Below are 15081 nucleotides of genomic sequence, written 5' to 3' on the forward strand. Positions count from 1 at the left end.
ATAAAGTACATGGGACACGTGGGGAGAAAACATGGCGGACAAATTTGCCTCGCAATGTCTTCATGTTCTTACTATTTACGCAAAAATAGCGGATTTTTCAGACTAGTTTCGTAGATTAAGCCGAACTAACGGACCCTCTTGAGATTATTTCTGAGGTGAATATATGAAAGGGCACAATCTAGTCATGGAGGACGACAGGAAAACTTCGAGTGTACAACAACCGAATACTGATGGAAATTTTTCTCGAACAACATTTTTAAACGAAACCAACTTAAGAAATGAAACTGATGGTGTGAATGAATCCAATGAAAGGTGTAAATTCATTGGCGAGGTTTCTTCAAGGGAAGAGAGAGTGGATGTTTCAAATATTACTGCAGCCGATGTAAACAGACAAAATGGTCTTGCCTCAATTGCAGAAAGCTACTCAGGTTCAGATGGTGAAACTTGTATTGAAAATTCTGCGGTTCCCTTTGAGTCAAAAAAGTATGTGATTGCAGATGAGAGCAGTAAAGAAATTGAAAACAACGACAGTGTGGGAACACATTCTATGTCAATGTCGGAGAAAGACACCTCTTTGGAAAAACAGAAGGACAATACCTCATTGCAGATTTTAAAGAATGAAAGTGAAGACTCCATAGTTCTGAAGAAAAATGGACACATGCCCACAGAGCATTTAAATGTTGGACACACAGTTGTTGAACCAGTGAATGTTGGACACTCAGTTACAGAGCCTCTGAATGCTAGGAATATACCTGCCGTCTCCAACACCACTCATCAGGTTTATGCCATGAACAATATTGACAACGAACTTGAGATCATCAGTAAGGAATAGGGTGCTACACAGAGGGGGAGAACTGAAGAGGATGACTCTTCTTCTTGTGAAAGTTCTTCAGACTCGGATGACGAGAGCTCATCAAGTGAAAGTTCTACAAGTTCTTCCAGTTCTGAGTAAGGAATAATGAGAGTATAACTTTTGGTTTTAGTTGTTATCAGGGGTTTCAACTGAGTGTTGAAGTAGCTAATTCTTGTTTGCCTTGGGCCTGAAGCGTTGGGGGGGGGGGGGGGGGGGATCCTGTGCTGGGCATCCTGTTGAACTAGCATCCCATCCAGAGTAGCTTCCCGTACAGTCATTTTTAGGAGACTCCATATTAGGCTGTATCCAGGGAGAGTAGCAGATACAGTGTACATCATGCTGTGTGTCCTGTGTTGGACTAGCATCCCATCCAGGTACCTGGTCACCTACATGTAATGCTGGGTTTACTGTGATGAACTGGTATCTCATCCAGGAGGGAATATTAACACTCATAGTCACTTCAGATTGGGTATCATTTGTTGACTACCATCCCATCCAGTAGCAACAGTCCTAGTCTCTTCATGCTGGGCGTCCTGTGATGGACTAGTATCCCATCCAGGGGTGTATTAATACTCCTAGTCCCTCCATGCTGGGTTTACTCTTATGGACTAGTATCTCATCCAGGGGTGTATTAATACTCCTAGTCCCTCCATGCTGGGTTTACTCTTATGGACTAGTATCTCATCCAGGGGTGTATTAATACTCCTAGTCCCTCCATGCTGGGTTTACTCTTATGGACTAGTATCTCATCCAGGGGTGTATTAATACTCCTAGTCCCTCCATGCTGGGTTTACTCTTATGGACTAGTATCTCATCCAGGGGTGTATTAATACTCCTAGTCCCTCCATGCTGGGTTTACTCTTATGGACTAGTATCTCATCCAGGGGTGTATTAATACTCCTAGTCCCTCCATGCTGGGTTTACTCTTATGGACTAGTATCTCATCCAGGGGTGTATTAATACTCCTAGTCCCTCCATGCTGGGTTTACTCTTATGGACTAGTATCCCATCCAGGGGTGTATTAATACTCCTAGTCCCTCCATGCTGGGTTTACTCTTATGGACTAGTATCTCATCCAGGGGTAACAGTAATACTCCTAGTCATGAACCAGTATCCCATTTATGTTATTCTTTTCAAGTGATGACCTGCAAGACATCAGAAACAAAATTGAAAGAGAAGAAGAAAAAGTTCAAACAGGCCCCCCGAGAACAAAAAGTGAAGTTTTAGTAAAGGTATGTGTCCTCTCATTTTTTATTAGTGATAAACATTTTTATATATATATATTATACAGTAGCAGTGCCGGCCTCCTGTACAGGAGCCATGAATTTCCTTTTTGAGAGTACAGTGTATGAGAGGTATAAGAAGAACCAATAAAAGGAAATGGTCTTTTGATTTCTTTAATATTAAGTTTGTTTCGAGCCCAGCTCCCAGCTACACAAAATGAACTTTTAATATTTGAAATTGCTAGATAATTTTGTTATCAAATGAAAACCAATAAAAAAATGCCTTAATATTCTAAATTTATTTATTTCTCCTTACTTTCTGGTGGCAACACAAGCCACCCTCTCCACTGATTCATGATAATTGCAAATCTCAGCTGATGAATCTTGCTTGAAATTTGCTTTAAACCAGAAAGGCTTTAGTTAATAGTTTTTAAATTTTGTTAGTCGTACTGGTAAAAAGTAATTAAAAATAATTTATTTCATGTCGATAACATGGGGAGTGCTTGCGCAATCTCCCAAACCAGAGGCTGATGATAAAGTATTTGACACTAATCCAGATCGAATTGGAATTTGGAAAGTTTGGTTTTCGAGGAGAGGGGAAAACCGGAGTACCCAGAGAAAAACCTTTGTATCACCTAAAATCTGAGGAGGATTTAAAGATGATGTACCAACAAGGAATAAGAAAACTTATTAAATACACAAATCTTAAACACTTTGATGGCTTTTTTGAACGGACTGAGGTTGTAGGCTTCTACAACATTTGCTGGTATTAAGCCATTCCACTTGCAAAAATTTTATTCTAATGAAAAAATAGTATTTATAACAAATTGCAATTTGAAGGCTTAAGTTACAGTTTACAATAGTTAAACCTGGTGTGGTTTAAAGTTACAAGTTGAAGTTTGAATATTAATTGAAGACAAGGTTGTTTAAGGTGAAAACAGATTTGTAACATCCCATCAAGGAAAAGTGGAGTCTACATATGACTAAAGATGACCAGGCTAGGATAGCAGTGGAATACATCTCTCCTTTTCTCTGGCAAAGGGAAAATTTAGAAGCTCTCCTCTGGATTTTCTGTAGCATATCAATATCCTTTATTAAAATAATAGGGGCGCCAGCCCACACTGGGAGGGTGTATTTGAGAATCAGTCCAACAAAAGACTTTTACATGTCTAATGGGAGACTTGCACCGTACATGTACCCCGCTTAAAATATTGAGCTATCATTAATTTAGCCAATTAGGAGTTTGCATTGTAAACACAACACAGTTCAAATGATTCCATTTCCTTACAGAAGGTCTCCTCCAGGGGCATTCATGTAATCAAAAGTCACTTTCAAACTCTAAGCACACTGTACACTGTAGCAGGCTATCTTCTCTGTAGTTGACATCCACAATAGCTGGCTGTTAGCTTCTTTAGAATGAAGCTACTGGTGAAGCTCTCCGAAGATTAGAAAAAGCTTATTGAATTGTATTCGTAAATAATTAGGCTTTTGAATTCAAACTGCAGTACTTAGGGCACATGATATTACAAGTAAATCCTAAGACGGCTTTTCACATATTCAGTCCCTGGTTTGACAATAATATTTAATATTATTATAAATGAATATTTTATCTTTTTAGGATCTTCCTGAAGTGCCAGACCTTGATATTAACATTGACGACAATGTTAAACTTGTGGAACTTGGACTGGTCTTTAGTACTGTTGAATCATTAGGTAGGCTGCTACAAATTGAAAACTGTAGTAAAGATGCGTGACTGCAAAGAAACATCCAGAACTTTGCAAGCAGGGGATGGGGGGGGGGGGGGGGGGCAGCAAAGCCAATCAGAAGAAGTTGCAGGTGTGGGTTTGATTCACATGAAATTTGAATGAAGAAGTTGTAGTCAGCATGTCAAATAAATTATAGTAAAGTTATACCATCTAACTCTGCCTTTCAACAAAAAATTTAGCTTCTTCTTTTCCTGTCTTTTTCTAGTGGTAGTGAAAGCTTTACCTCAGACGCCGGCTTTGGATACAGATAGTATTCTTTTCTTGGAGAACAGATCCTGTCTAGGCTTGGTAAGTAAATAAATAAAATTACAAGTTTAAAATATTCATTGATCTACTGTCCATGTTTAGTTTGGCTAAAATCATAGTAAAAGTAAAGTATCAAGTCATTACAAGTATGTAGATTCTGATCAGTATAAAATGAAGACTGTGGACTGAGTTTACCTGATACGTGATGCAGTGTCAGTATTTGACTGACCTGAAAAGTCACGCTATCACCCTTAGTAGTTCCGCCATTTTTTTAAATGTAGGAGATGATGCACTCAGGGCTGGCTGTTCAGGGTCCGAAATTCCGCTTTCCTGGTCGCCAATGCGACTTGAAATTTTGCACTGGCGACCAGAATTTCACAACTAGTCGCCAGCGGGCGATTAACTATTTCATGCCACGATCATTATACAAACAATAACTTTGATTTTCAGCCAAATCGATAAAAATAAAATTCAAAGCCGCCCGTCAATTGGTCACTTACTTTTTACCTTTTCACTGCTTTTGAAGTATAAAACCGATTTTCCTGTTATTATAAATCTATCACAACGCTTCACAGCTCGAGTATTGCGAAGCTTCGCCGCCATGTTTTTTGAAAGAGAAATGCTGCACGGTTGTGGCCTGGTGCGAACAACATGGCGATCCGTCGATCGTCTTGACAGAACGCGAAAGGAAAGATCGTTTATGGTTTTCAACATAGAGCAAAGAACCAACCGGCAGTTTTTTTTAAATCGGGTATATTTCTTCTCCAAAAGGTAGTATATAGCCGGCATTCGATTCGTTTGTCGTAGTTTTTCAGTGGTAGGTGTGTAAATCGCAATTGCGGCCCCAAACGCGTTCTCTTCGTTCTGATTCTTAAAAGAAAAATTGGCGACCAGAATTTTCCATCTGGCAACCAAAACTTTTGGTTTGTGTTTCGCTGCGAATGAAAAATTTTATTGACACTTTTTTTTCTGCTTTTTGGCAATCACATTTTCCATATGGCGACTGAAAAAAAAATTTCAGTCGCCACTTGGCGCCTGCCTAAAAAAGTTAATTTCGGACCCTGCTGTTATAAATGATCAAAAGCACTTTTAGACAAAGTTGAAAACTTTAAGCAATTATACATTCAAGTGATGCAATGGTTGATGTGCTGCGTGAGGATGATAATTTGTTATATCAGGCTATAATCATGGTAATATGCTTCACCAAAGAGGATGGCTTTTAAGCTGTTTTGGTCTAAAATAGGGTAATGGGATGTTGACCATTTTGGTCTGAAAGTCTCAAAACTGGTAAGGATTTTACATTATAAATGGGTATGGATTTTAACAACCAGGTCTGAAAATGGGCGTTAGAAAACTGCTTTTTTTGGTCTGAAATAGGGTCAGGATTTGGAGAACTGTTCCCCCCCCCCCCCCGCCACCTTTTTCCTGTACAATTTCAAAAATGCATTAATAATTCATAAGCCCATTGACCTATCAAATGGTCGATAAATCAACACATGCAGTGGTTTTATATCCGATAAAACCTCTTCCTTATTAGTGTGTGGTGTTTAATGTTTTTCTCGTATGCTAATTCCAACGTTCATAAAAGCATCATAATTATGAACCCTCTTGACACACGCTTTGCCAGGAATGTTTTTGAAGCTGTTCAAACAACTCGAAGCACATGTTTTATCGGGTCTAAAACCACTTGGCTGCGCCTTATGATTTTAAATCCCGATAAAACGCTGCTGCTCGTGTTTTAAACATTACGTAATCATTGATTGTCTCCTAACAGGTGTTTGAGACATTTGGACCGGTGCAGACACCATTTTATTCTGTTAGATTTAACAAGGAGACGGACATCTGCGATAAAAATGTTCAAGTGGGCGATAAAGTGTTCTATGCTCCAAACATTATGGAGTATTCCCACTATGTGTTTGTGGCTCAGCTGAAAAAGTAAAGCATTTACAGTATATTGACATGTGTCTTTGTACCTTTTTTCGATCAGTTGTATCAAACATAAGATTTACAAGCCAGTTTACATGCTATGTCGGCCCTATTTGTTCATACTACAGTACTGAAGCATAAATCGTATTATTTTGTATTTTCATTGACTTGGAAGTTTCTTTGAGTTTGTTGGCGCAACATCAAAAGAATCGGTCATAAATCTGGTGTCAAGGTACACAATCATACGATTTGTGCTTCAATGCTGTCAGGCTAACCACTTGGGCCAACAAATTGTAGCATTTAAACCAGGCTTAAGTTGATCTAATTGACTAATTCAGCACTGTCACTGAAAAGCTTAACGTCACTAAATTTGGTCTCAGTTAGCGTGACATGTTCTGTCACTAACCATTTCAAGTTTGAATCCCGTTATGCAAACTTCAGTGCCTGTGGGTTTTGCATCTCTTATATAAAGGTATTCTAGACAGTGCCAACAAAAATTTCAGTGTGAAATTCTTGGTCCAAAAATACTTGCAAGTCCCAATGTGCAGTTCCAGAAAATATCCATACTCCCCCCCCCCCCCCCCCCCAGGAAGTTCAACCTTAGCTTCATACTTTGGTTCTAAAATTTTGGCTTTTAAGACCCCCTTCCCCCTACAAATTTCTGATGACCTTTCATGGGGTGGGTATGGATGTTTTCTGGAACTGCAGAATAAGATATTATTTTACTAAACTCAAAGTTGTTGCTGTTCATTGATTGAATTTAATAGGCCATTTTCATGATGGTGTCACTTTACTACAAATGATACATATATTATTCATTTGCAGTAGTTTTTCCCTTCTTATTTAAATTTTGTAATCCCTGAGGTTTCAAAAGAAAAAACTGAAGCATTCTAATTGTCGTAAAGTTGTATGAATAATGTTTCTATAATTGTGAAAATGGTTTATTTAGCTTTGAACATTTCACACATCCTTATTAAGTACTGGCATTTTCTTCCTCGCAGGTTAAAAGGATCTGATGCCTCATGGGAACATGACGAAGAACCTCCAGATGAGGTGAATATCGTTGAAATCAAAATTGTGACCACTCTGACTAGGAATTATTTCAATCTGGAATGTTTATCATTCTGTGACCAGTCAGAGGTGAAATCAAACCACAACCTTGGAAAAACCACAAGCCCCATAATAGTATTAAAAATATTGTTTAATAATAATTTACGCTGGGGTCTCAACAGACAGGAGGCTAGGCAAAGGCAGGCTGCTGAGGAAAATGCAGCAAAAGAACAGCAAGATTACCGCGCTTCAGAGATTGATACATAGATAGATAACTAGTTTTATTAACTAAGATAAATCATTGCAGTCCCCGGGCTGGCTGAATTATGATTTATACTACAAAATACTAAAATCTAGTAAGAGCTAATGGAAAATTTTGAAATTATACATCTAAAGAGGCTAAAAATTATGTAAGAAACAAATTATAATTAGTGCTCTCATTTATGATGAAGGTATTCTTGTGTCTGTTTGTCTTGAAAGGCAGAACTTAACCCTAAAGTATCTCTTACTGCGTTTGCACCTTGCACTAGTGTTTCGTATGAGCAGAAGGCTATGATATCAGGACAGTCCTTTTAGGTGCAACCTGTGTGCACAGAAGAGACTTCCACTCCTGTATTGGCCTGAACAGTCACAGCAATAAATTAAAAAGCCATGTTCCCGATCAGCTGAACAAAACTCTCAAACTTCCCAGGCACATATATCCATAATCTCCCGAGATTTATGGATGCCGATGACAAAATGTGTTTTTTTTTCATCTTGTATCCAGTTGGTTTGATCTGACTTGCAGTTCACAATTAACATTCCAGAAATATTTTTAGTTTTCATGTGCAGTTCTCTTAGTTTCACAGTAAAGCTCCTTCAGTGTATTCAATGTCTTAATTTGTGGGTATAGAATTCCCACAAATCCTGTAAAAGTTCTCTGAAAAGGGTAATAGCTGTTTACCAAAAAGGCATCTTTTTTATTATTAATTTTTTTTATTTTTGTCATTATTTTATTTATATTTTATTACATGTATTTTGTTTTATTGACACTATAAATGAAAAAGAAAAAGAAGTTAGAAACCCAAGAGGGTAGGTGCAAATGGGACACAAGGTTTTCCATTCATGCATGATACAGAGTTCAAATTCTACGATAATTACCAGAATTAATTTTTATACCTGCAATATAAGAGAAAAGTAAGAAAAGTCTCGGATACCTAGTACAATTTAGTATTACCGGTATATACAGTAGTACATGTATATGGACTTGATAATAATTAAACTCTGTATGCCACTTTTTAATCTGCAGGCAATAGAGTACTCTGATGATGAAGAAGAAGCAAAAGCTAAGGCCAGCAAAAAGAAAGAAAGGTACATGTATAAAGATTAAACTTTTTTGTGGGGTGGTGGGGGGGGGGGGCATGAAATGATTAGGACCTCATTTATATTTTACACTGTTTCCTTTTAAACTCGTGAATGCGCGTAGCGCAATGAACGAGTCATAGCGATAGCTGACTGTTGACTTGGTTGGTTGGTTGGTCGGTCGGTTTTGTCGTTAACTTTCGGGCGTGCGCAGTGAATGAGTTTTAAATTCAATTAGTGGAAAAAACACGCGAACATTTATTGTTCACGGCGCATCAGGAAATTCTTATTCAATATGTAGAGAATAATTTGACGATCATTTAGTGCAAGAATGGAGATTTTTCGTTCAATCTGAGCAAAGTTACAAGTTTTTTCAGTTTTCCAGGAAGTCCGGGGTCGTAAACTCAATAAGTGAAAAAAAAAAAAGGGGAAAATTTTTTTCACGACGCGTCAGAATTCTCTCATTCATTCTGTAGATAATAATTTGACAATCATTTTAGTGTAAGAATGGAGATTTTTCGTTGAATCTGAGCAAAGTTATAGGATTTTTTCGTTTTTTTCTACAAAGTGCGGTTTCTTTTAAGAATTAAAAATAATTTAATTTGTCAGTTTTCACGCGAAAGCGGAACGTGTCATGTCACGCATCATTGACGTCGTAAACAAAATTATGCAAATTTCTGGTGAAATGAACACTTTAAGATCTTGTCAGCTTTCACAGAGGTTTCAAAGGGAAAAATGTTTCATTTTCGAAATTTACAACTGGTAATTTATGGGAAAGCAAAAGGACGCGGTCGATAAATAATTCTTATTTAGCAAGAGCTTGTCATAGTTCATTATTTTTACTTGAGGATTGCGTGGACTGAACTCCAAAGGAAAAATATCACGGATTTATGTCGGGCATGAAATGTAATGCAATACTTTGTTGAGCAGATTTCCCTTTGTGAGATCAGCTTGCCCTACAGTAATTTTGTAATTTTAATTCCCGAAAAAACTTCACTTGCCCATCGGGCAAGTGATGGTTAGAATCCACTAGCCCGATCGCGAAATCCAGTCGCCCCGGACTATCGGGGACACGAAATAGCATGACGTAGCTGCACATGATGTGTTTCTATGAACTTTGAATAAAAAGACACGTGATTTTTTTTTAATCGGCGCATCAGAATAATCGGCTTATTCAATCTGTACAGAATAATTTGACAATCATTTTTATAGTACAAGAATGGTCATTTTTCGTTACATAATCGGGCAAAGCTATAATTTCTTTTAGCTTTCGAGGAAGTTTCAGTAGCCGTCTAAATTTCAATTACTATGTGTCATCTGGATTCACGAGTTGGCTCACAGGAGCCTTTGATTTGTTTTCATAATTGTAAACACATTTTTCTTTTATCCGTTTTTCCACATCCACACTAACACTCTTGACAGCTCCTTTTTAGTCTGCCTAGTTCCTCCAGCATGTTTTGATAACACTTACAAGTGAATTTACTTGCAGGATGGCTAAAAGTGGCTCTGCAGATAATAATACTCGGAAAATGGAAGAAACTGGGGAAACCCTTCACCAGGGGACTAACAAAGGTTCGTACATTCGTTGACTGAGATTTATTATTGTGTTCGGTACAACATCGTTCCAACTATGTTGGTAACCCTTTGACTATAATCAGATGGCACTTGAGCATTGCAAAATGACTTCATCACAAAGGCAGTTTTTATACTAGCCTAGCTCTCATCCAGTCATTTTAAGGGGTGCTCTTATTTGGGGACAGGAGGAAGGTACAGCATGCAAAGAAAGTAGTGTCCAATAGCCAATGGCTAGTGGATTTTGCTATCAGGCTAGTGAATTTTGTTCTTAACTCGGCTGACGGTCAAGTGAAGTTTTTGAGAAATTCAAATGACAGAAGAACTGTGTAATCAATCCTGTGCATCAAAACGTTTTTGGGGCTGGTTGAAATGACCTTTGGGCTTCTACATGCTAGCTATAGGGTGCAAGCTGTAAAACTGACTTTCTTTGCACCCTGAAGGTATCATGACTCCCCTAAAAACCCCTACGTGGGAGGTTTAGCGTCTTATGCCGTAGTAAATTTACTAGAGGGAGGAGTAGCCTATGAACTGTCTGTATCTGGATGCTGCCATTGAGGGTTCGCTGACTGTTGTTCAGAAATTTCATAAGTTTGTGACGACAAGTTGCAACAAAGATCACCAAACATATTATATTATAAATTATTATGGGCTCAAAGTCGAATAGAACTGCCAAGTGTTATATTTCAACACTGGCAAAACTGAGAAAATTAGGCAAAAATATAATCATCTGAGCTTGATTAAAACTTTAGTCAGTCTCATTTACTTCACTCATGAATGCTACAATGTACAAGTGAACTTTTATAAGAGAAGAGTCAGCATGGAGACCCCTAAATCTTTAATACTATGAATCGCCTGATATGAGTATTAAAAATAATTTTTAATACTTTATGTTTTGATAATTCAGGTAGCAGAAAAAGAACTTGGCGAAATCGTGGAAAAGGACAACCTGCCAACCAAACGCAAAATAAGAATCAAGGAATACCTCACACCAACCCAGCACCACCACCTCACCCAGCATACAGAGGTCCGGTGCCCTGGCAGGGCAGCACGTTTTCTCCACAAGCACCAGGGAGACCCTTTTTGGATCATCCCACTCCAGAAGGACTGAACTTTGGGATGAGACCTATGGTGCCACCAAGAAGGGTGCCCCCCAGCAGACTACCTCTCAGTGGACCTCCTCACAGAGGCCCTTTGGGTATGGTGCCTGGTCCTGAGAGACAGTTTCCAGTGACTCATCCAGTCCCAACGGCACATGCACCCAGGATTCCATATGAGCCCCCCAGGCCCTTATCTCAAGGACCAGGTTTCCAGGGACCCTGGACAGTAGGCCCACCCTCTGGGTTTCCTCCAAGGCACCCCATACCACCAGGTTTTCATGATCCTCGCTTTCAAGGACAAAGTTTCATGGGGATGCCTCCACCACCACCCCCTCCACCTAATCTTTGAACTTAATTTTTTTGCCTTAAATCTTAGCAAGAACTGCAAAATTCATTCATGTTTTTTTTTTGTATGTTGTCAATGATGCAGTGTTCAGGGCCTAGTCGTTCAAAGCCTGATTAGCTAATCCTGGGTTAATGTCAACTTTTATTCAACTTTAATTATATTGCCGGTAGTAATAAACGTACTCCCAAGATTGTTCAAAAAGATTTTTGTTCCTCAGTTTTGACTCACACTTTTCTTTACCACTAACTTAAAGAAAAGCTAATTAAAAACCTTTTTAATGAGCAAGATGAAAACCTTGGTTAATTTTTAAGCCGGGATTAGCATTAATAATTATTGGCTTTCAAACGACCCGGCCCAGATATACCGGTATATCATTTTTGTGGTTCAATGTTATCCTTGGTAGGAATTTATTTTTATACTCATTGTCAGACATAACTTAGCCTGCGAACGTAGACGTATTTCCGGCTGTTTCTTCTCTCTTCTCCTCTTCTCTCTGCCGTTATTTTTCGGCAGAGAGAAGCGACAGCCGGAAATATGTCTGCGTTCGCAGGCTTGACATAACTATGCACAGAAACAAATTGAACCATGGATTAATGAACTAGCTGCAACAGTTAATAACCTTTTCATTCCCATGATCTGAATGCTAATTCTCCTGACCAACTGCTGACTGACATATTTAGTGTTTCATCAAACAACATCACCTATTTGTCGATGATGATTTTCTTTTAATAATTATTATTCTCATCACCTGTCTGGTTGACAATGTATTGATAATGTAAGGAGAAATTACATATCAATCACTTCTGGGAGTGAAAGGGTCAAGGCAACATGGCAGGTTGTCAGTGGACTTTACCCATCTTTCCTTCTTGTTCATAAAACTTAGCCATTGTACTAGCAGTAAGCGTTCACCCCATAATCTGTAAATATGGTGAGCCAGATGGGAAAATGCTTGCCTCAAGATCATGGCAGTCTGACCTTACTCAGTCTGTCCCGGGGGGTACTTGGGTTCAGTTTTGCTGGGTATGTGCCGCTGGCCTTTCAGAGCCCCTACCCCATTATAGTCTTTTGTGGCCAGTTATAGACCCCATCTTCGTCGCTTTTTGGGAAAATGTAATTTTCGCGATCCCAGCTAAGTCACTTTCTATTTATGCATCTACTTTCAAGAACGGAAAGTAATGCGAGGTGATTGTTACATTTAATAAACAACAACTTTCTGAACTTTTTAACCGAGACCATTTTGAATCCCTACTTAACAGAATTTTCTTACCCCAAAAATCCGAAAATGTGCGACCCCATTCTAGTAACTCTATTGAAAATGCAACCCCATTCTAGTCAATCCAGTCGTAAAAATACGACCCCTTCCAGCGGCACATCCCCATTAGCCTCTTATAAGGAATTACCCCCCCCCCCCCCCCTTGGGAGTCTGTCAGTGTTGTGTTGCAAGGAGATACCCTCACCACCTACCTAAGGAAAGTCATTTGACATTCTGAAGGGTGGCGTATTAAAAGTCAGTTTGAATTTGGATTTCCAGGGAAAATGGAAAGGGGCAAAGATTATAGCTGTTTGTTTAATAAATAGTATGTTTGATTAATGTTGGATAGCTTGTGTGCTTTATTACTAGTAATGAAGGTGGCATGTGCTAGGCTGGATAACGTTGTTTTCTAGTGCAGGTAGCACCAACTCATTTAGAGTTCATGAAGGGTAAATTTGAGACTGTGAGATGCTAAGACTATCAATAATTTTTCTGCAAGCTCTTTGCAAGAATGTCAAGTCTGAGAAACCCATGAAATTTGACCAAAATTTTGCACAACCATTGGCCACGCATCCATTGTGCCAAACACTTCAACTCTAAATAACTTTTTAACAGAATTGCACCAGTAGGGCCACACCATCGTATGATGAAGTCAATTATACTTGTGTGCTTCTCCCTTTGAATATTTACACCACGATGTCCCTTGCAGGAAACAGGACCCTTCTTCCAATTATATTGAGTGATGCCCACTTGCTTCTTCTTTCTTCTACGTTCAAACATATTTTCACAGGGCTGTTTATACATTACCTGGACATTAATTTTACGGTATGATGAAAATTTCCCTACCAGCAGAGGAACTGACGGGTGCAAGGAAAGGAGACCTCTGCCCTTGGTCGAAACAGATTGTGTTGAGCATGTGCCACACCGAGCAACCGAACCGTCACGTGGTGCCATGTTACTATGCGGGCTCACTAAAATGACAGCAGAGTAACTGTAAACAAATGCACGAGAGACAATGGGCTCACAGTGGCAGACAGTGCTCAGCAAACAATATGGGAGCATGCATTCTGTAAGCGTCGTCCATGACTACAGACGGCGGTTGAACCAAGGTCTGTTTCAACCCAGGGCAGAGGTAGACCTCTTTTCCTCGTGCCCGTCAGTTCAGCGAAAACAATGGAAAAGAGGCCTCTGCTAGCAGGCAAGATGAAAATCAGATACAGCCACATCACTAAACTTGGTAAAATAGCCAAACATTTGAAATTTGAACTTTCATCATGATAACCATTTTGTAGTTCTTCCATCTTTTAGCAATGAAATCGCCTTCATGTCCGGTTTTTTTTTTAGACAGCATAACTGTAACTCCCTAAGGTCTTTGTGCAGGGAAAACGTCGGCATATGAAATGGAACGTTTTTAAATGGATCTTCTACGAGATGAAGTTCCATCTTTCAACTCATCATGTGGTCAGCAAAGTCGCTATTGCATGATGAGAGTCCAGTCACCTCCACTTCAGTTGCCAATATTGTTAGTCAGCAGTGTGACACTGAGGGGCTTGTTCATCAAGTCACTTTGAACTCGACTCAAGTTGCAACATACAGCAAAGGAAATTTGTTATAAATGGTAACTTCAGTCTTATTTTGTAGACCACTGTAGGCCAAAAACATAACTCATAATATTTATGGTAATTGCACATACATGCATTTAAATTTGTGTCAAATTATAGGGTGCTCGTCACTCTCATTTTCTCTCTAGACCCTGGTATCCCTGTTTTAATACTTTCCAGGCTGTGAGTTGGACAAGATATTGAAAATAATATCATTTCATAGTAATTAATCACAACGTGGCAGCCTGTTATCTACATAAATTATACACAGAAACGATTGAAATAAAAACTATTTATTTAATTTTGTTCTCCAAGGGAAAGACATAAATTCGAGAGTAAAATAATTCCCAGAGCAATGCAACTGTAACTGCACAGGAAACCTTCCCAATAAACGCCATGTCACATGGCACCAATGGATGTTATCCCAAGTGTAATGTCTGGAACAGAAAAATCATCAGGTGAATGGTAAAGTTTGGACATTCTTTGGAGTTTATGACGCCGCTCCAAAACGTTTCACAAAAGCTCTATGCGTAGTTGTTCGAATGCAGATTATTGCTAATCCCCAACAAAAGTAAACTAAGCTTTTCATCTTGTGTCTTTAGAAGTGGTCAAAGTCAAAACAGAGAGAATTATTTGGAAGATTCTTTACTGAAATATAGTAAAAAACTTGAATCAAAGTTCAGATTAACCCAGGATTAGCTTAATCAGGCTTTGAACAGCTGGGCCCAGTTGTTTGAAGCCCGATTAAGCTAATCCTGGATTAACGTGAACTTTGATTCGAATTTAATAACTAATCAATAAAGAT

The 15081-nt window shown here is 38.8% G+C and overlaps 1 protein-coding gene across 1 annotated transcript; it reads left to right on the top strand.

Moving 5' to 3' along the window:
• Window positions 1–11: 11 nt before the first annotated feature.
• LOC146485187 (uncharacterized) lies at window positions 12–14577 on the top strand. The gene is made up of 9 exons (XM_085103617.1): window positions 12–948; window positions 1992–2085; window positions 3695–3788; window positions 4048–4130; window positions 5863–6023; window positions 7016–7067; window positions 8353–8414; window positions 9895–9977; window positions 10885–14577. Exons 5-9 carry the CDS (start codon window positions 5983–5985, stop codon window positions 11424–11426), a joined length of 780 nt encoding a protein of 259 aa, XP_084959743.1. The 5' UTR covers window positions 12–948; window positions 1992–2085; window positions 3695–3788; window positions 4048–4130; window positions 5863–5982; the 3' UTR covers window positions 11427–14577.
• The last annotated feature ends 504 nt before the right edge of the window (window positions 14578–15081 follow it).

This window comes from Pavona decussata, unplaced genomic scaffold (genome assembly GCF_977016875.1).
Source record: "Pavona decussata unplaced genomic scaffold, jaPavDecu1.1 SCAFFOLD_27, whole genome shotgun sequence".
In the NCBI taxonomy this organism is placed as follows: domain Eukaryota; kingdom Metazoa; phylum Cnidaria; class Anthozoa; order Scleractinia; family Agariciidae; genus Pavona; species Pavona decussata.